Below are 21,102 nucleotides of genomic sequence, written 5' to 3'. Positions count from 1 at the left end.
CTCATTTGAGTATGTCTTTTCTCCAAAACTTTTGCATAATCAAAACTCCAATATCAAATAAAGAGCATTTGATAATAATGTCACGTAAAAGAAGGTGTAATTAGATGAATGACAAACACTAACTTCACTTAACAAAGGTTTATTCAGCACTTGCACATACAAGAGCGTGGAGCGAACTGCCTCCGGACAGAACACATACAGTATATATACAGCTACAGAACATTCCAATACAATAATTCTTGACATTTGTGGATACTTCTAAAACGTACTCAAACCGAATATAGAAATTAAAATTGTACAGCAGTCCAAGTGAGTTTTGAACTCAAGACCCTCCACGCAACAGTTTAGTATCATAACCACTACACCACAGTGCTACTCAGCTTCTTCTGAGACATTGGTCCCTCCTTAAGAGAACAGCATCTCGGTGTTGCGTCCTCCTAGTCCGGGAACGAGTAATTGGCCCTGTGTACTCCGACTTCCGATGACTGATGCTCGCATGGTCGGTGACCTTCTTAGAACTTCTTTTGCTGCTACGCTCTTCATCACCTTTCCGCTTGTTGCCTGTCGCTGGAGCTTTGAATTTACCCTGGGTTTCAGGATCCTTGTAGGGCTTCATTCGAAGGATGTGGATGGTATCTCTCATCTTTCATCATCTTATGTCAGGGTCGAAATCTTCAACTTCATAAGTAACATCAGACAACTGCCTTACAACCTTATAAGGTCCTAAGTAACGCCTGAGGAGCTTCTCAGAGAGACTAATCTTCTGAACAGGAGTGAAGATCCAGATGAGGTTACCAGGCTGGTAGACAGACAACAGGGCGTTGGCTCGCGTCATACCTTCGGTGATCGTTTTCTTGAGCCTGCAGTCTGCGGACTCAAGCTAATTGCCAAGCTTCCTCAGTTCTGGTTAACACCTGGCCGACATAGTCGTCGTCCACGGCATCAGGATGTAACAGAAACACAGTATCCATCGTCGTAGTTGCCTCATGCCCGTGCACCAGGAAAAATGGCGTAAATCCTGTGGTGTCTTGTTTGGCGGTGTTGCAGGCAAATGTCACAAAAGGTTGATAGGATGTTGGCCAAGGCCAAGGCCAGTAAGCCCGTTAGTTTGTGGATGGTAGGCAGTAGTCATGTGATGAGTAATGTAATTAATGACCGAGGAGCACAGTGTTTTAATGCAATGTCTTCCACGATGAATTTGGCTATTTTGGGAGCTTCGGCTGTTTTCACGGCTTTTGTAATGGCATAGCGTGTCAGATAATCAGTGCAAACAATAATCCATCTATTGCCACTAGCAGACGTTGGAAATCATCCGAGGAGGGCAATCCCAACACGCTGGAAAGGCATTTCGGCTAGTGGAATTGGTATGAGTCGGCCAGGTGGTTTCTGAAGAACTGACTTTCTCCACTGGCACCCTCAACAGTGCGACACATAGTGACGGACACTCCTAAATAAACCTAGCTAGAAAAATCTCTTGCAGATTCTATTGTAAGTCTTAATAAATCCTAAGTGTCCGGCCTCAGGTGTGTCATGGAATTTTTGTAGAACATCTAAGCGCATGTGTTTAGGAATCACCGGTAGCCATCTCTTTCCAAACGGATCAAAGTTTTTCTTGCAAAGTAATCCATTAACTACCTTAAATTGTCCTTTCACATCCTCTGACCGATTTAAGGCAAGTGTAATTTGAGATATCTTGGCATCCTTCTTCTGCTCAGCAGAGAGATCATGGAGTGCAGCAAGACAGGTCACTATCTTCATCAAAGTCTCAATTGTCTTGCACAGGGTTTCTTGAGAGACAGTCGGCATCTTGGTGTTTTCTTCCACTTTTGTACGCTATGGTAATGTCATACTCTTGAAGACATTACCACCTGGCTAGTCCTCCTGTTGGATCCTTAAGAACTGTCAACCAACAAAGTGAACGATGGTCTGTAACAACGGTGAATGGCCTTCCATACAGATACTGTCAAAATTTGCACATGGCCCAGATCACAGCAAGACCTTCTCTTTCTGTAGTTGAGTAGCCTCTCTCAGCTTTTGTAAGTGTCCTAGAAGCATAGACTATAACCTTCTCTCTTCCATCCAAAATTTGCACTAGAACAGCACTGATCCCGTACCCACTGGCATCTGTGTGTAGTTCTGTAGGTGTTCTCTCATCATACAGACCAAGTACAGGGTCAGTCGTCAGAGCTTTTCGCAGCACATCGAAAAACTTGTTGTGCACCACCCCAGATAAATTTAGCATCAGCTTTTAATAACTGTTGGAGTGGTCCAGCTTTGATACAAAACTCTGATAAAACGACGGTAACAAGAACATAATCCGAGGAAGCTTCTCACATCTCTAATGCTTTTAGGAATAGGAAATTCCATTATAGATCTTGGTCTGGCCGCACACCTTCATTTGACACAAGGTGTCCAGGTATTTTGATTTCTTTTGTTCCAAAGAGACACTTTCTTGGATTAAGTTTCAGTCTGCCTTGTTGGAGACACTTAAGAACGGCCCTCAGTCTTTTTATATGTTCATCAAATGTCTCTGAGAACACTATAATGTCATCTAAATAACAAAGACACATCGTTTACTTCAGATGACATAGAAGATTATCCATTATCCATTCAAAAGTTGCTGTTGCATTATACAAACCAAACAGCATTACCTTAAACTCATACAGGCTCTCAGGGGTGATGAGTGCAGTTTTCTCATGATCAGCCTCATCTACTTTGATTTGCCAGTATCCTGAGTACATGTCCATGGTTGAGAAAAACTTAGCCCCCTTCAGACAATCTAGAGTCTCGTCAATTTGTAGAAGAGGGTAAATGTCCTTTTTAGTTACCTTATTAAGCTTCCTGTAATCAACACAAAAGCGCCAACTGCCATCCTTCTTCCTGACTAGGACCACTGGTGACGACCATGGGCTCTGCAAAGGCTGAATGATGTCATTCTTCATCATTGTCTCTACCTCGTCGCGAATTGTTCGATGTTCCATCGCTGACACACGGTTTGCTCTCTGGCTCATTGGTTGTTGGTCTCCAGTGCTAATCCAGTGCTTCACCGTCGATTTGCCTAATTTGCTCTTAACCTGCGGATTGAAGCATTCAGAGAACTCTTGTAGAATGGCATGTAGCTTCTTATGTTGTTCCTTAGTGAGATCTGGTGATAGTTGAGCTAGAAGATCTTGTCTCATAGTGGTAGTGCTAATTTTGCCCACAGACTCAGCATGGGAGGTTTCTATGATGCTCAGCTGTTCTTCGATTAACGGCCCAGTGTTTCCTACGCACATGTGTCTTGTAAGGATCTGCAGTTCTCAGCGACAGTTAACTTTCCACAATTTACCGAATCCATTCTTAAACAAGATGACAGAGGCTGGGATGAGCAAGTTATTCTTCAGTGGTATGCTTCGCTTACATTCCACAGGATCAATGGGTTGATGCATGGCATGACATGTGACAATTACCTTTCTAGCACTGACTGCAGGAATGATCTTCATCCAGCACACAGTCTCCACACACTCAGATGCATATCTTCCTATCCACAGTATCTCATCTCATCTAGCATAATCTTCGAGTGACCACACTCTATAATTACCTGAAAAGCTTTCAAAAAGTCCCATCCGAGAATGACGTCATCACTACACTCTTGTAAGACGATGAATTCTAAGGGCTGTGTATGGCCAGTTGTACCCACATGAGTGGTACATCTTCCTGTAGGTTTTACATATTTCCCATTAGCCACCTTCAGCAGAGATGTATTGTTGTTGGTGAATATGGTTTTCTGCAAGTGGCGATGGCACTTCTCCGAAATCACTGAATATGATGCTCCAGAGGCCACAAGAGCTTGGGCTGGTCAGCTGTCCATGAGGATATCGACGTAGTTTTCTATCGTTTTTGTAGTGATCGACGGCAGAGGATTTTTCTCTTTGGCGACCTCACTTCCAAGGAAGATCGCAACCTTTATCTTTCCAGGTTGCGGCGGCTAGGTGATTGGCTGGAGCTTCTAAATGGCGATGGAGACCTTGATCTGCGTGTTGGGGAGTGTCCTCTCCAGCGGCTAGCTTGCGGCAATGGTGACCTACGTCATCTTGCACCCACATCTTCTTGTTCATCTTCGTCGTCCCGGAGTTAGCGTCGGATAAGATCGGTCTGCTTTTTTCTGGCAAGGGCGTCATCAAATATCCGCCAACTTTTTCGACAATAGTGCACCACATGTCCTGGTCATCTGCAGTGGAAACATACTGGTTGGTTATCCTGGGTCCTCCAGATGTCAGTCTTCCTTGGTGCCCAAACAGGTTCTTCATGCGGCAGTGTAGGAATATAACTTCACCTGTGCGTCAACTTTTTCATCATTTTAAAGGGAAATGAAGGACAAGAGATTGGGTTCAATGTCTGTTCCACTTCCTCCCTTATGACCTCTTGAAGTGTCTTGGTTCTTTGCTCGCCATGCAATCCAAGTGCCTTCCTGTCACTATCTGATGAAGAACACTTGTGAAATCAGTTGTCTCCGGTAGATTGTGATCTGTTGACTATGGCTCGAACTCAAGTTTCTGGCCACGTAAACAGCGGCTCTGTCATGGCCTGATGGGGGCCATTGTATCGTCAATAATGTGCGCTATCTCACATTCCAATACTCGGAGCCTCCACCAGAATCCATCACAGACATCGATACGACGTTGGAAGCTGTTCAAACTTCTTGCTTGTAATTATTTTTTGATGCATTGTCTCGATATAGTGGCACCATTTTATGAAGTCGTCTGCTGTCAAAACTTCATTCAGGAGTAGGGTTTGATAGACGTCCTCAGCAACACCCTTCCTGAGATCTGCAGCCTTGTCTTCCTCCTTCATTCTAGGATCCTCTATTTTATACAGCTCCAAGACGTCTGGAATGTAGGATGCTGTAGTTTCTACTGGACACTGTGTCCTGCACTTTAATTTATCTTCAGCCTTGCACTTCTATTGTTGTGTGTCGCCGAAATACTTGCGCAGTTCTGCCTGGAATATTTCCCAGCTTGTGAATTTCTTCTCGTTGTTCTCATACTATTTCTTGGCAGTGCCCTCCAAGTAGAAAAATAAGTTAGCCATACACACGGTGTCATTCCATTTGTTAAATTTGGCTATACGCTCATAACCTTTAGCCACTCGTTAGGATCTTCGCCATCGTCACCACAGAATGTGGAAAGATGTTTCATGTGGTGGCACACAGTTGCTGTCATCATAACGTCTTCTTCTTCTTCTGTCTCTGGTATATTGCGATCTGTTGACTATGGTTCAAACTCGGGTTCCTCGCCATGTAAATGGCGACTCTGTTGTGGCCTGATGGGAGCCACTGTGTCATCTATAATGTGCACTTTCACACATTCCAATACCCTGCACCTCCACCAGAATAATGTCACATAGAAGAAGGTGTAATTAGATTAATGACTAACACTAACTTCACTTAACAAAGTCTTATTCAACATTTGCACATATAAGAGCGCAGAGCGAACTGCCTCCGGCCAGAACACATACAGTGTGTATACAGCTACAGAACATTCCAGTACAGTGAATCTTGACATTTGTGGATACTTCTAGAATGTACTCGAACCGAATATAGAAATTAAAATTGTACAGTCCAGGTGAGTTTTGAACACACAACCTTCCATGCAACAGTGTAGTATCATAACCACTACACCGCTGTGCTACTCAGCTTCTTCTACGACAATATCGTGTTCCTATTCTATCTGCAGCCATCAGAATACAAAATGATTGGACAGAATTTTCCTAAATTGTTCTTGATTGGGTGTCCTATACACATGCAAAACTTGATGCAACCAATTCTCATGTTGTGTTTCATCAAATGGTAACACACTGCATCATTAATTTCTAAATTATGCATTGTAAGTTATGAACAACTAATTTTAAATAATGAAATATGCTGGATGGAATGGAAAATATAATGAAAAGAATATTTGCTACTCACTATGTAGCAGAGATGCTGAGTCACAGATAGGCATAACAAAAAAATCACAGACATGCTCGACAAAAAGACTGTCAGAAAGTGAGCTTTTGGCTAACTAGGCCTTCATCACAAATGACCACACACACACACACACACACACACACACACACACACACGACCACAGAGTCTGGCTACTGAAGCCCAGAGACTGCTGTCGTGTGTGTGTGTGTGTGTGTGTGTGTGTGTGTGTGTGTGTGTGTGTGTGTGTGTGTGTGTGTGTGTGTGTGTGCAGGGAGGGGGGGGGCGGGTATATGTGTGAGAGTTGCATTTGTGTGGGTGTGTCTATTTCTGATAAAGGCCTAGTTGGTCAAAAGCTCACTTTCTGATATATGTGTGTGTGTGTGTGTGTGTGTGTGTGTGTGTTTTTTTTTTTTACTCAGCGCCTCCGCTATATGGTGAGGGACAACTAACTTTGTTTTATAATGAACTGCAATTGCATGTAAATTTTGGAACTACTGTCACAACCTGTAAGTCCATGGTTTTCAATGAGTAGATGTCTGGGTGTCGTTCTTATCTAGATCATTGTGTGTCCTTGTCTGCTCTTTCTGTTCTGTGTGCTTCTTCCTTATGTCTTCACCCACATTTCCAAACCTCTAACTGTAACACAGGTCGCACTGGTATTTCTTTGGGGAAGCTAAGGTAGCACTCTTATAACATAAAGGTGATCCCACTTAATGGTGGAACCTTCTGTGTATTACAATTTTCCTTGTGTTATCCGTACAGCTTTTGCATTGTGAAATAGGCTCAGGGTACAGCTTAAATGGAGATTTCATGCTGTAATGTAATGTCAGTTTTGGAAGGTAGTTCAGGAATTCTTTTGTTAAGGTTGTCTCATCTTTTTCTTTAATTTGTTTTATTTGAGAACATGACAGTTTTGAATCAAGGCTCATTCCACGTGTGGAGTTACCTTACCCAGTTTGTCATTCCATTATTTAATCTTAAGAGTATTGAGAAACGTCTTTTTGCAGGCTTTGTTTTCCCATCTCATTTTTCAAATGATAAATCAGCATCCCATTCTGGATTTGCCAGTGTATTTTCGTGGTTATTTGTTCGGATTTATATCCACAAGACTGATTACGTAAATGTTCCTCTGATTCCATGGCACCATTTCTGAGAATGTATTAAATACTGCCTGCCTATCACCGACAGAAGGTGACACTTCCTTTGAACTGATTTTGACACATCTTTGAAGTCCACATCAACGTAATCATCTTGACCTAATCATCATGCCCCTCTTGGAGTATTTGAATAATTTTGCCATTATTATCTTTTTTATATGCAGTATACACGTGTCCTCACATTCTCAGAATTTTGTTAATGTTTTTCTTCCAGTCTTAGCAGCAAGCTTTAGATTTCCTTTTCCTGTCTCTGCTGAAGTCGCCATAAAATTCTTGGTCTCCAATTTCAGTGTTCTTGCTTCCCTTGTCTTCTGATAAGTTCCCTGATTTTTCTAATTAACAGTGAGCACCATTGTTTACCGATGAATTGAACAAGTACTGTTATCTTCAGTAGCAACTGTGACGGTATCATTATCAGCATTTTTTGATTTGGCCACCACTGTTTCTAGATTAAACATCCACAGTAGCAGATGACTGTTTCCCTGCAATGGTTTCTGATTAGTGGCTGATTTGCACACCTACAAACAAACACTTGTTTGATAGGGCAGCACTATAGCAAAGATGTATTAAAAGTATGTTACAAAATAGTACTTAAATTTAGTGAAGTTTGATGAATGGAACTTGTTGTCCTAAACCTAACACAGCGATGTCTAAATAACGTTGCTGCTCATGGCAGTCTATATATTCTCACTCTAACTGATTGTAAATGATCAAACACTCAATAGTCCAATAACACCATCAATATTGACTAGTAGGTCAGACAGTAGTCTTCAGAGTACTAAACTGAGCTGACTTTAGGCACTGCTAATTGCTGGTTCGTAACTTGCATCCGCCAATGCAAGGTGGGAGCAAAGTAGTGTGCAGTTAACAGCGTTTTATATTGGCTGATGTCCATCTATCAGCAGATGTGCAACTGGGTGAACAACGTGGTGCAGAAACAGGACGAGGTCCGCACCTGTGAGTGCCACCTGGAGGCCGTTGCACAGACGTGAGAGATGCCAGGCATGTGGTTGGACCTGTGTGGTGGCGGGGCCCCTTTCAGTATTTGTTGTGCACCTCTTGTTTGATACACAACATTCTCCCATGAAAAAGTGGGGGGTTGGCTTCATTAGCATCCTGCTACTGGAAACTTGAAATTATTATCACAAAATCACAATGTATTCTCTAATGCTTCTTGTTGTTGTAAACTACTTCTTTAACATTGAAAAAGTAGTATACAAGATCTGTTCAAAAAATTCTGGAACTTTGTCCACAAAATTTTTCTGTGGCCACCTTTTACATATTATGCATGTTTTCCATCAAAATACTCTCCTCCACAATTGATACACCACTCCCAACACTGTTTTCACTTCCGGAAGCAGTCTTGTTATACCTCTATCTGGATAGTGTGAAGCACCATGTGCAAATTTTCTTTTATCCTATATATTGTTGCAAATCTTTGTCCTTTCAATGGGATTTTCAACATCTGCAGGGGTGGCCAGGTCTGAAGAGTACGGAGGATGAGGCAACACAGTGATTTGTTTTTTTTCGTACAGTGGTCACGCACCTAAAGGGTTGAATGTGCAGATGCATTATTGTGATGCGAGAGCCATGAATTGTCTCATAACATTTCCGGCTGTTTCTTTCTCACATTTTCTCGCAGGTGTCGCAACACTTCCTGATAGTACTACCAATTAACAGTTGGCCCTGTCTCACGAATTCATGTTGAACTAATCCTTCAATGTCGAAGAAAACTCTCAGTATGGCTTTGACATTTGACATGACCTGACAAGCTTTTTTTTGGTCCTGGAGAACCTTTCCCAACCCATTGTGAAGGTTAAACCTTGGTCTCACCAACATAACCATAGGCCCATGTCTCATCACCAGTTATGATTCTCTTAACAAACATATCGTTCTCACTTGTGCGATGCAAAAACTCTTCACAGATTGTGAGGCGAAGGTCTTTCTGATCTTGACTCATGAGCCGTGGGATGAACTTGGCGGCAACATGCATTCCAAGATGCTGTGCTAGGATTTCATGACATGATCCAGCTGAAATGTTACATTCTTCTGCTATCTCTCAGTCAGTCAGTCTTTGATTGACAAGCGCAATTTCGGTGGCATTGCTGACACAAGCACCAACGGTACATTTCGAAGGGCATCCTGAACGAGGGTCATCCTTTTAACTTCCCGTCCGGCCAGTTTTAAACCGTGTGAACCATTCCACCAATTACAGTTTAAACATTCATCACCGTAGGCTTCCTACATCATTTGGGGTGTCTCTGTAAGGGTTTTTTTTTTAGTTCCACACAAAATTTAATGCAGACATATTGTTCTTCCAACTCTACCATCACGAAATTTGCAAACTGTGCAACACAAAATTCTACTCAATACAGCACTGAACAATAACAGACATACAAGAGTGAAACTTCCGCCTTTTACATATTAAACACAGGCATGTGCAGGGATGCCAACTGCATTTCACTCCAATATACCATTGGCATGAAATTACCAATGTTCCGGAATGTTTTGAACGGGCCTCTTACAGGTGTATTAGAGTCATAACATCACACTGAATAATGACTTCTCCCATGAGCTAATCCATCTCTGGCGTAAAAGGGGGTGAAATACACCAATACTAAAATATTCAGTCCTCAACTGATCGACTGAACAATTGTAAATGGATGAAAGAAAACCGATTGTAATTTAAACATAAGCAAGGCAACATCCCCAAGACCTTCCTCTCTACTCTTCATTAAAAGTATGTGAAAGTTTTGTTCATGTCTGTGCAACTATTATAATAGTGAAGTTAATGGTACATTGTTAAAGAAGTTTCTCAGTAATTGTTGTTATTGACTGCTAAAAACTTAATTGTCATTACCTATGTGCCGTGTAAAATCTACGCTGACTTGTCCCACATCTAGATGATATAGCCACACCGTGGATCCATAGAATACTTATAAAACAATTAAGTGCTGTATTAAACTTATATCCCTTCGTATGCTTCTTATGTTTATTTATTAGCCATTCAGTATGTTTACCATGCAGTTGGCTTTATCAAAATACATTTTACATATTCATAAAAGTATAGTTGTTACTCATTTTTACATTATACATTATGCATGTATACACATACATCTTTTTATTAGTTAGTATTTTTTCATTTTACACACATCATTTTACATATACACATAAATGCATAAACTTCGCACTAGTGAGAAGCAAACTAAGTTTGCTGATTCCATATCATAGGACAGCAAGCCCATATCATTTTCACTACAACCATATCTGAACATGACATTCTAGAGCTTCCTTTAGATTAATGACATCTTTGTTTGTTCTTTTTGACAATGGAAATCTTGTTTAGGATACCCTCCGAATGCTGCAGCTAACGTTGCTCTTAAAACAGTTCGGAGTTTCCTGGAGAAGCAAGGAGATTCAGTAAGTAACGCATTCTGAAATAAGTAGGCCCTAATGCAGTTAGAAATACAGATATATAATAATTATGTTGCTTTTATTGAATGAATGACCCGAGATATGGATATTTTTCTTTCACAGGTGGACAGAGTGATATTTTGCTTGTTCCTGGAAAATGATGTGAAGATTTATGAATATCTTCTGCAGGCCTACTTCCCAGTAGAATAAACCATTAATAAAATTTGTTTGTATTTGATACAATGTGAGAGACTGGTCCTGATAAATAGAAAGGAATGTGTCATTACTTTGATTTGGATCTTGCACGTACTGTTTTATCAGTAAATAAAAATTTATTTAATTTGAATAAATATTGCCACCATTATGTGGACATAATTGGGATTTAAAATATGTGTACATTTATTTATTACATAATTGTCTTTTTTCACTTGATTTACTACTTGTTGCAATTGACTTATGTAAACGTACATTGAAATAAAATTCTTTGCAACATATAGTATACATTTTGCAGTGTTAACAATTTATTCATTTATAATTAATAGCATTGTCACAGAGAGTCTGTCTCATTATGATTTCACCAAATGGAAAAGCCAGTTTAGAAGTAAACGACCATATTACTTCTTTACATGCTGATTGCTGCAACTTATCTGCTTCTACGTAACAGTGCTTTTGGATTTAAAACTGTCGTACCTTGTTTAAAGATGGATAGGAATAACAAAAGTGGAATATCCAGAGAGAGAGTTTATTTATTTACTTGAGTCAGAAGCCGTACAAAACTCTACATTACATAACTGTGCAATATTGAGAGATACTGCTAAATCAGTATGCAGTTTACTTAGTTTACATAATTGAACAAATGAGGAGAGAACTAAATGTTGTAGTGATACATCCCATTCCTTGAATGAGAGGTATTATGTCCTTAAATAAGTATGTCAGAGAAAAGATGTTCAGGACAGAGTAGTCGATAAGTGATGAGCACCCCAGTATTGGGAGGTGTTATAAATTGTAGGTGCTGATACCAGAGCTAATGATCTAGTGACTGTACGAAAGTTGGTAGAAGTCAGACGACCCTACCTGCTGAGGAAAGAGGCAGGAGTTCCATGGAGCAGGCGGTGTGGAAGAAAAAGCTCAATGAAATCTAAGAACGCAAAATATCAAAGGTAATACGTGTATTGTAATTTATAATGTTCAAAATTAGATCTTTTATGTGTGTAGTACAGAGGTGCAGTATAAGAGTTGGTAACTGCCCTCATTTATCATGTATTGAGTAGTAATTTTGAATATAATATAAGAAGGTGAATTACATCTCACTTCTTATTTATGTGGTGGAGTGAATGAGAACGAGAAGTTAATTTTGAGCAGCTTTATCTGCAGCCTGTGCAGAGGCGAAGTCTGAGCCAAATTGGAATAAGAAGGCACATAGATTCAGGCCGCAGACTAGCTGGATCCTGATTAAAATACTTAACGTTGACCAAATATTCATTAAGCAACATTCATCATATATAAAAGGAATGTCCAGGTGGCAAATTATTTAGGTGTTTGATGATTGAGATAAAATGTAACGAAAAAGACAAATCTCAAGAAAGTTTTCTAAGAAAGCACCAAGAAGAAAATGCATTGCCAAGGGCAACGGGAATAAAACAAGATGTTCTGTACAGTACAAATGCCAAACTGAATCAGAAATGAATAATAAAATTGAGTGAAAAAGGAAGAAGAACTTCGTTGGGGAGAAACAAACCGGTATTCACCCAAGGACAGTACACAATCTACAAGAAGTCACCAAAAGATTGCAGCGCACACACTGTCGTTGGCACACTGTAGCCTACATGCAATTAGTCGGCAACACACAATATAAAGTTAACAGTGAGCTGTGTAAGCGGCAAATTTAAAAAGGTTGTATGTATTGTCAGTGATGCAATAAGACAAGTGTAGAATACAATTAATTTTACAATTAAAATCATTGATATAGACGATAAACATACCGTGATGAGAAATAAAATACTTGTTCATGCCGGCCATCACAAGAAAGATGGCTACCAGTACAAGGGAAAATTTGATGAATTTACTAAGCAGATGCAAAATCAGTTTAAAGACATTGATAATAAAATATAGTCATCCAAGAAGGAGGTACTTACCAGTAACAATGACAGATTTTCTTAATTTGATGTGAGATTTGAGCATTTGGAGGAGCATTTAACGAATACGCTAGATCATAAATTAAACTTTTTTAAAAACGAAATTCATAATATAATGCCACCTTGTATGTAACGAAATTCAAGAACATATTGGGGAAATTCATACTGGAGTAAATAGTTTGCGAAAATTTGCAGTAAATGAGTGTAAACTTGCAAAGGATCATATCTCAGATGCCCAAAATTGTATTGAACTTTTAGAGCAAAGAAGCGAAAATGGAGATTCTGTTTCTGTTTGTACGGCTTTCTGGGGATGAAGTAACTCATCCAAATAATAAATTTAAACAATTGTGGGATGAGCTAGCTAAAACGAGGCACAAAATCCCAGAAGGTCGGTCTACAGTAAATCTTTGGATACAAATACTTTACTAGAACAGCTACAGTTAAGCAGTCGCATGGATCTATACAAGCGTTTACCAAAGTTTAAACCTGACGGAGGTGTACATCCAACACCTCTTCTCAAAAAATAGATTTTGCATTAAGTTATGTAGTAGGGCATCCTGCTGAGTGGGGCAATGTGCAATCGGAAGGATTTTCAAAAGAAAGTTAAGACGTAAATACTGGTCACAAATAATACAATAAAAATTAACCTTAGATTTACTCTGACCAAAGCGCTACACTAGTTCATGGGGAAATTTTAAAAAGAATATTGAGTGGCATTTAACACGATCTAAATATTTAGTTCACTTAGCTAAAATGCTAAGCTGAGTTCATAGTGGCACTGACAACTCTCATCAGTCACCGCTGTCAAAGGTTGCTCGATAACATCAGCCAACAGCTTGGTCACTGTGCATCCGATCTCATTCATCAGTTTTTGACGGGATCGAGGTGGTTAGGTTAGAATCTATTCTATGTGTGAAGTAGGTTAGATTTCGGCATCCAAGGACGGGATGGTTACCACAATACCTCTGTCCTTTGACACGAGTGCTGTTGTGCCGCATATGCTATTAAAAAGATGCCAAATGCAAATAAGCTATAACTCTCTCGAAAAGAACGTGGTGAGTACTGTACACTCTGCCCTCAGTCACTGGTGTTACTGGTCAAGTTTTATGAACGTGCAAAATGAAGGGAATAACACCATGTCAAAAAAGTTAAAAACACTTTAATTTTGTGAGACCTTTTTCCTTCTCTCAACAGCGATTAGTGTCAGAAGGGACCACCACCTTAGAAACTAACAGGTAGTAATTGATGTTTTTCGTATTTATACGTTTGTGTTATGAAAATATGTAGTTTCAAAATGAGGATAATGGAATGTAGTCGAATTAAGTCAGGTGATGCTGAGGGAATTAGATTAGGAAATGAGACACTTAAAGTAGTAAAGGAGTTTTGCTATTTGGGGAGCAAAATAACTGATGACGGTCGAAGTAGAGAGGATATGAAATGTAGACTGGCAATGGCAAGGAAAGCGTTTGTGAATAAGAAAAATTTGTTAACATCGAGTATAGATTTAAATGCCAGGAAGTCATTTCTAAAAGTATTTGTATGGAAGTGAAACGTGGATGATAAATAGTTTAGACAAGAAGAGAATAGAAGCTTTCGAAATGTGGTGCTACAGAAGAATGCTGAAGATTAGATTGGTAGATCACATAACTAATTAGGAGGTATTGAATAGAATTGGGGAGAAGAGGAGCTTGTGGCACAACTTGACTAGAAGAAAGGATCGGTTGGTAGGACATGTTCTGAGACATCGAGGGATCACCAATTTAGTATTGGAGGACAGCGTGGAGGGTAAAAATCGTAGAGGGAGACCAAGAGATGAATACATTAAGCAGATTCAGAAGGATGTAGGCTGCAGTAGGTACTGGGAGATGAAGAAGCTTGCACAGGATAGAGTGGCATGGAGAGCTGCATCAAACCAGTCTCAGGACTGAAGACCACAACAACAACAACAACAACATCATTTGTATTTTGAAAATATGTAGTTTCAGTGGTATAGTACACTAACGATCTCTCCAAAACATGTTGTTCAGAGTGTGGTTTATTATGCTACATTGGCAGTATATGTGACTTTGGAGTATAAATTTTTTGCCAGTGACGTTATGGGCACATAAATGTTTCTATTATGTGATGCGTGGATTTGAGAAAGGAAGTGGCAATATTCCTGGTGGCATTATTATTTCAGATTGAGTGTTGCTTTTAATAAAGAAAATCAAGAACATTTCAGTGTCTTTTAGTATACTTGCACAGCTCCAAAATTCGGTACTGAATAAATTAAAACTTTCGTAGTACAGATATTCCACATGCAACAGTGACAATATTGGATTTGAAATTAGTGTTTGGAGCACCTTAAATAATGTCAAACATATTTGTAATTTTGTAATTTATTTGTGTGAAACATGTAATTACATGTATAGCAATTGGTAGTAGAATACAACAGTATACAATCTGAATTTACTTTATAATAGGAACTTAAGAATGTGGTCCAAATTATTTGACATAATGAGACTTTAGATATTAGTTTCTACAGTAGGCTATAGAAGCACTGCTCAATGAGCCATAATTTTAGATGTTTTTTTGAATGTCTCTACAGTTATTACCTTCAATTCATTTGGCAATGCATTGAAGTATTTTGCTCCATTAATATATGGACTGCTTGCGTTTTGTTTTTGTTTTTTTTTTTTTTTTTTTTTTTTTTTTTTTTTTTTTTTTTTCCCAGTCTTCTGTTTATCGTGTAGAAATTTTGTACTTGTCTAGTATTGTGATCATGAATTTCTGCATTACTACATGTATCTTCCTTATCTTCTACAGTTAATAACACTATTGTTTCGAACATATACATAGAATAGATAGTATTTTAAAATCTATAAACAATCCCTTGCATGATGTTCTAGCATCTTTTTTGCCTAATATTCTCAAGTCTCTTTTCTGGAGTTTAAATACTCGGTCCACATGAGTTTTGGAAGCCTCACCCCACAATGAAAGACCATATGCTAGAAATGGATGTATTAAACCAAAATACTTCGTCCTCATCGTTTGGTTATTGACGTGTGGAGCTACACTTCTGAAAACATATAGGCTAGATGATAGCCTTGCACATATATTGTCAATTTGTTGTGTCTATAGTAGTTTGCTATCTATGTATATACCTAGGAATTTACACTAACCGCAGATTTTCCCTAAAATATTACTATCTTGAGAATCAATACAAGTTTGCAAATCACCAACATTGAAGGGGATTATATTTGTTTTTTGTAAGTTGACTTTTAGAGTGTCATTTTCAAACTTTCCTTTGCAATATCTATAAATATTTTTACCTCTATGTTGAGATTAAGAAAATCATTTCCCCAACAAAGGCCTGAAGTGTCATCTGCATGCATTGTAATGAAGGTATCTGAGCCGTGCTGCGGCTTGTGTTGGTGCTGTTTGTAGGTTTCCGCCCTCTGTTAGAGGGCAAATGGTAACGTTTAGTTGGCATAGTTGCAGTTGTTTGTTTTCTTCTGGTGTTGACTGGCACCACACAGTTTCGCAAGTGTTGCGAGTCCACTAGTAGCAGCAGCAGTTATCGATATGTAGTAACTGTTGCCCTATCTTTGGGGTGACATCGTCGTTTTTCCGGGTCGTGTGAGTGGGCCACTTCGGTTGGGGACTCAGTAGTAGCCAGGTCCACGCTGTGCCAGAACACGCCGGGACTGCTGGTGGCACGCATGGACTGCCGGATGGAAGGGCTGTGGTCATGAGGGTGCACGACCTCATTGTAAACCAGATCCAGCAAGCTTTAACATGAGTGCATTTCAGTCCAAGTAGATAAACTTCCACCATTGTGGCGTCTCGTGATTCTCCAGCAACTTGGGTTCATGTTGCTGCTCGTAGTGTTGCTGAGGCGAAGAGTAGCGAGTGGAGTGCTTGGGGAAGGCAGATCTGATTTGGCCGCTAACACCCCAGTTACCTGCCCTGTGGGCGGAGGGAGGAGGGGGGTCGCTTAGTGTATGTAATGGCAGTGTACATTTCTTGATTGTAGGCCGGTTGGTGATTCTTCTATTCTGGTGGTAGTGGTTCCTTTCTCATTCCGGGTGCTCTAAACATAGTATTCTGGGGACGTAGTGCAGACCGTCAGTTCCAGCTTTGGCATATTGTTCTATCGTTGCATTTGTTTTATCTGACATCAGGTAGCTTCAGCAAGATTATCATTAGTCATTTGTTAGACTGCCACTAGTCTGAGTTACTATCCCGTGAAGTGAATGCAACTCTTGGCTGCCTATCTCATTGCTTGTGAAAGTGTTTGTTGCCGAACCTTCTCAGAGGTCGATTCCTGGAGCACCTGTGGCCCCTTAGTTCTTGTAAGACATGTGTGTTCTAAAAGGGGGTCTGATGGCCAGAAGTTCAGTGTAACACTCCTTCAGCCCACGCCTTCTGCGGGTATAATCTGCCTCAGTAACTCGTGTACTGGTACTTGTGTTTTATTATTCTATTATTTATTACAATACCTTGTAATGCCTACATTAAAGGTTGTATATATCTAGTTAATAGTTCTGGTCGCCTTCTGAAATAAATCTAGCAGTGTAGTGTTCTGTGGATGTTAAGGGTTGTGTTACAAAGCTTACCATCATCTTATTTCGCCCATTTGTTGATCAGTTGCTTGTTTATTTAATTAACCGTTGCTATTGTATTTGCTGTTTTACAGCAGGTTTCTAAATTTTTTATATTATTGCCGTTCCTGGTGTGTATGGCCCTCAGCCGTGATTGTGGTTAATTGCCTTAAAATTCTAATTTGTTATCTGTATCTTAGCAGTAAGCCTTAAAACCTCATTTACTGCCATTCCTGGTGTTTTCTGCTGTGTTTGTGGCAACTTACCTTTAATATTTCAATATCTTACGTTGTAAATTGCAGCAAGTTGTTAAACAATTCTTAATTTATTGCCATTCTTGATGTGTAAGGCCTTCAGCCATGGTTGTGGTCACTTGGCTTAAAATTATAATTTGGTATTTGTATTTACGCAGTAAGCCTTTAATCCTTATTTACTGCCATTCCTGGCGTCTGATGCCTTCTACTGTGTTTGTAGCAACTTGCCTTTAATATTTCAATACGTGTAATTTTTAAGTTGCAGGGAGTTTTAAACAATTCTTAATTTATTGCCATTTCTGGCGTGTAAGGCCTTCTGCCCAGATCACAGTGGCTTGGTTTTAAAACATTATCTGCTGTATCTGTATTTAATAATTTTCTAAATTGTAACTCACTGAAAACACTATTATTTACACAGTTGTTTATTCCTTCATTAATAATGTGTGGTATTTTTATTTATTGTTGAGTCTCGAATTACTGGTTTAAAATAAATTGTGTGTAACTGTAAAAGGCAACCAATAGTAACTGATTACAGCCCTGCCCACAATTGTAACCAAATCCTGGCTTCCCTTGACTTCCAGGCTTCAGTATCATTTTTTATTATCCTTCGGTACTCAATTAACGTAACATATAAAAAGGAAGGGACCAATTATCGATCTCTGAAGCACACCAAATTTAATATTTCTGTCCCTTGATGTATAACTTTTTAATGTTTCTCCATTGTTGTGTGAGATTGAGGTACACTGTCTTCTGTTTTTTAAATATGATGTGATGAGGTGCAATAGTTTTCCACTTCCGCCATCTCTGGCCAATTTTGACAGAAGTACCTTATGATCAACCCTATCAAAAGCCGTTGATAAGTCTAGGAAGACTGAAGCTACTTGCATGTCTTGATCAATTTTGTCAAGAGCTTTCAGCATAAATTGAAGTATTGCAGTCATGGTGCTACGACCACTTCTTGAAGCCATGCTGAAAATCTCCCAGTATGTTGTGCTTATTATAATGCTCTAACATATATTTCAGAATTATTTTTTCAATTAACTTGCTAAAAACGGAAGTTAAAGCAAGTGGTCTGTAATTTTCTACTAGTAGTTTCTCACCTTTTTTGTAGAGAGGTTTAACAATGTCTGATTTTATTATGTCAGAGAACACTCCTTCTTTTAAGACACTATTTATTAGATGCACCAAAGGATATGCTAGATTATTTTCGCACTGCTTAAGTAAAAATGGAGGACAATTCTGAAGCTAATCAACTCCATGAACTTGAAATCAAGGATATTTTGCAGCTCATCAGAGAATGTAAAAACAAAAAATCGCTGGCTGGGATGAAATTTCTCCATTTTTTACTTAAACTAGCGTATCCTTTGGTGCATCTAATAAATAGTGTCTTAAAAGAATGAGTGTTCACTGACATACTAAAACCAGCCATTGTTAAACCTCTCTACAAAAAAGGTGATAAACTACTAGTAGAAAATTTCAACCCACTTTCTTTATCTTCCGTTTTTAGCAAGTTAATTGAAAAAGTAATTCTGAAAAATATGTTAGAGCATTATAATAAGCACAACATCCTGGGAGATTTTCAGCATGGTGTCAGAAGTGGTCGTAGCACCATGACTGCAACACTTCAATTTATACTGAAAGCTCTTGACAAAATTGATGAAGGCATGCAAGTAGCTGGAGTTTTCCTAGACCTATCAAAGGCTTTTGATAGGGTTGATCATAAGGTACTTCTGTCAAAACTGGCCAGCGATGGCATAAATAGAAAATTATTGCACCTCATCACATCATATTTAAAAAACAGAAGACAGTGTACCTCAGTCTCACACAATAGTGGAGAAATAGTAAAAAGTTATACTTCAAGGGGCAGGTGAATTAAATTTGGTGTGCCTCAGGGATCGATAATTGGTCTCTTCCTTTTTATATGTTACATCAATGACTTCCCGTAGATAGTAAAAAATGATACCTTCATTACAATGTATGCAGATGACACTTCAGGCCTTTGTTGGGGAAATGATATTCTTAATCTCAGCATAGAGGTAAAAAAATTTATAGATATTGCAAAGGAAAAGTTTGAAAATGACAATCTAAAAGTCAACTTACAAAAAACAAATATAATCCTCTTCGGTGTTGGTGATTTGCAAACTTGTATTGATTCTCAAGATAGTAATATTTTATGGAAAATCTGCAGTTAGTGTAAATTCCTAGCTATATGCATAGATAGCAAATTACTATGGACGCAACAAATTGACAACATATGTGCAAGGCTATCATCTAGCCTGTATGTGTTAAGAAGAATGTCAATACCCTAACAATGAGGATGACATTTCTAGCATATGGTCTTGTAATGTGGGGTGGGGCTTCCAAAACTCATGTAGACCGAGTATTTAAACTCCAGAAAAGAGCCTTGAGAATATTAGGCAAAAAAGATGCTAGAACATCATGTAAGGAATTGTTTATAGAATTTAAAATTGTGACTATCTATTCAATGTATATGTTTGAAACAATAGTATTAACTGTAGAAGTTAAGAAATATACCTGTTGTAATGCAGAAATTCCTGATCACAATACTAGACAAGTACAAAATTACCATATGATACACAGAATACTGAAAAAAACTGCAAACAGTTCATATATTAATGGAGCAAAATACTGCAATGCACTGGAGAGACATTCAAAAAACATCTAAAATCGTGGCTCATTGAGGAGTGCTTCTATAGCCTTCTGTAGAAACTAAAATCTAAAGTATTATTATGTCAAATAATTTGGACTAAATTCTTAAGTTCCTATTATAAAGTAAAATTAGATTGTATACTGTTGTATTGCACTACCAATTGCTATGCATGTAATTACATGTTTCACGCAAATAAATTACAAATCTAAAGTACCTCCAGGTTTCAGCCACACTTGAAGCTGGTCACATCTATCTGTCCAAAGTTGTTCTCTGGCAGTGCGTAGTGAGATTTTACTGATGCAGAACTGAGGAAACTTCTGGATTTCTACCTAGATTTTTGTGGTTGATGGCTGTGTAGTTGGGTATAAATGATTTAGTTGAATCTTTTTCCTTCCAACATCTGCAGCTATTTTACAATGAATATCACATGAGGTAATACCTGTCAAGCAATAAACCTTGTGTGTGGGTGTCGGTTTTAGACATCCAGTAGTTAGTCATGCAGCTTCATTCACTGTGATGTCTATTTGCTTTGAATGGGCAGAGCTATACCATACAGTGTACCACATTCCCCTTCACAGAAACAGAGTGCTATGGCAGAGGTTCTGCTCTCTGGTTACTGGTAGTGAATTTCTGAATGATGTTATTTCAGGCTGACACTTTCAGCTTGGTGCTGAGACAGAGTTTTCATTATTTCAAAGACCTGTCTAAAGTGATGCCAAGGTATTTAAGCATAAAGGAATGCTACAACTTGCTGTTGTCCTAATTTTAGTTTTTTATCTGCCTGTCTGTTTTGGAGGTGGAAAGCACAGACATCCATTGCCTGAGTATTAGGTTTCAGTTGGTTATTACTGTACAATTCAGTGAAAGGTCCCAGTGCTTTTGTAAGAATTTGCTCAACTTCCTCAAACTTGTTTGCCCGGATTACTAAAGCAAGATTGTGT

General features: G+C 38.9%; 2 protein-coding genes across 6 annotated transcripts in view; both read left to right on the top strand.

Annotated features, from left to right (window-relative positions):
• The window catches only part of LOC126255843 (ADP-ribose glycohydrolase MACROD2-like), an 83,578-nt gene extending 72,672 nt beyond the window's left edge, over nt 1-10,906 (top strand). For all 5 annotated transcript variants that reach the window (XM_049955435.1, XM_049955432.1, XM_049955436.1 and 2 more), the window contains 2 exons: nt 10,451-10,524; nt 10,642-10,906. In XM_049955435.1, coding sequence (XP_049811392.1) covers nt 10,451-10,524; nt 10,642-10,728 — 161 coding nt within the window. In that variant the 3' untranslated portion in view covers nt 10,729-10,906. The remainder of the gene's footprint in view (nt 1-10,450; nt 10,525-10,641) is intronic.
• A 7,810-nt stretch (nt 10,907-18,716) lies between these two features.
• LOC126261899 (uncharacterized) lies at nt 18,717-20,176 on the top strand. The gene is made up of 3 exons (XM_049958581.1): nt 18,717-18,789; nt 18,916-19,152; nt 19,998-20,176. The coding sequence occupies exons 1-3, from the start codon at nt 18,717-18,719 to the stop codon at nt 20,174-20,176; spliced, it is 489 nt and encodes a 162-aa protein (XP_049814538.1).
• The last annotated feature ends 926 nt before the right edge of the window (nt 20,177-21,102 follow it).

The sequence above is a fragment of the Schistocerca nitens genome, chromosome 1 (assembly GCF_023898315.1).
Source record: "Schistocerca nitens isolate TAMUIC-IGC-003100 chromosome 1, iqSchNite1.1, whole genome shotgun sequence".
NCBI classification, from domain to species: Eukaryota; Metazoa; Arthropoda; class Insecta; order Orthoptera; family Acrididae; genus Schistocerca; species Schistocerca nitens.
The sequence above is the reverse complement of the archived record's forward strand: the minus strand, read 5'-3'. Positions and strand labels throughout refer to the sequence as shown.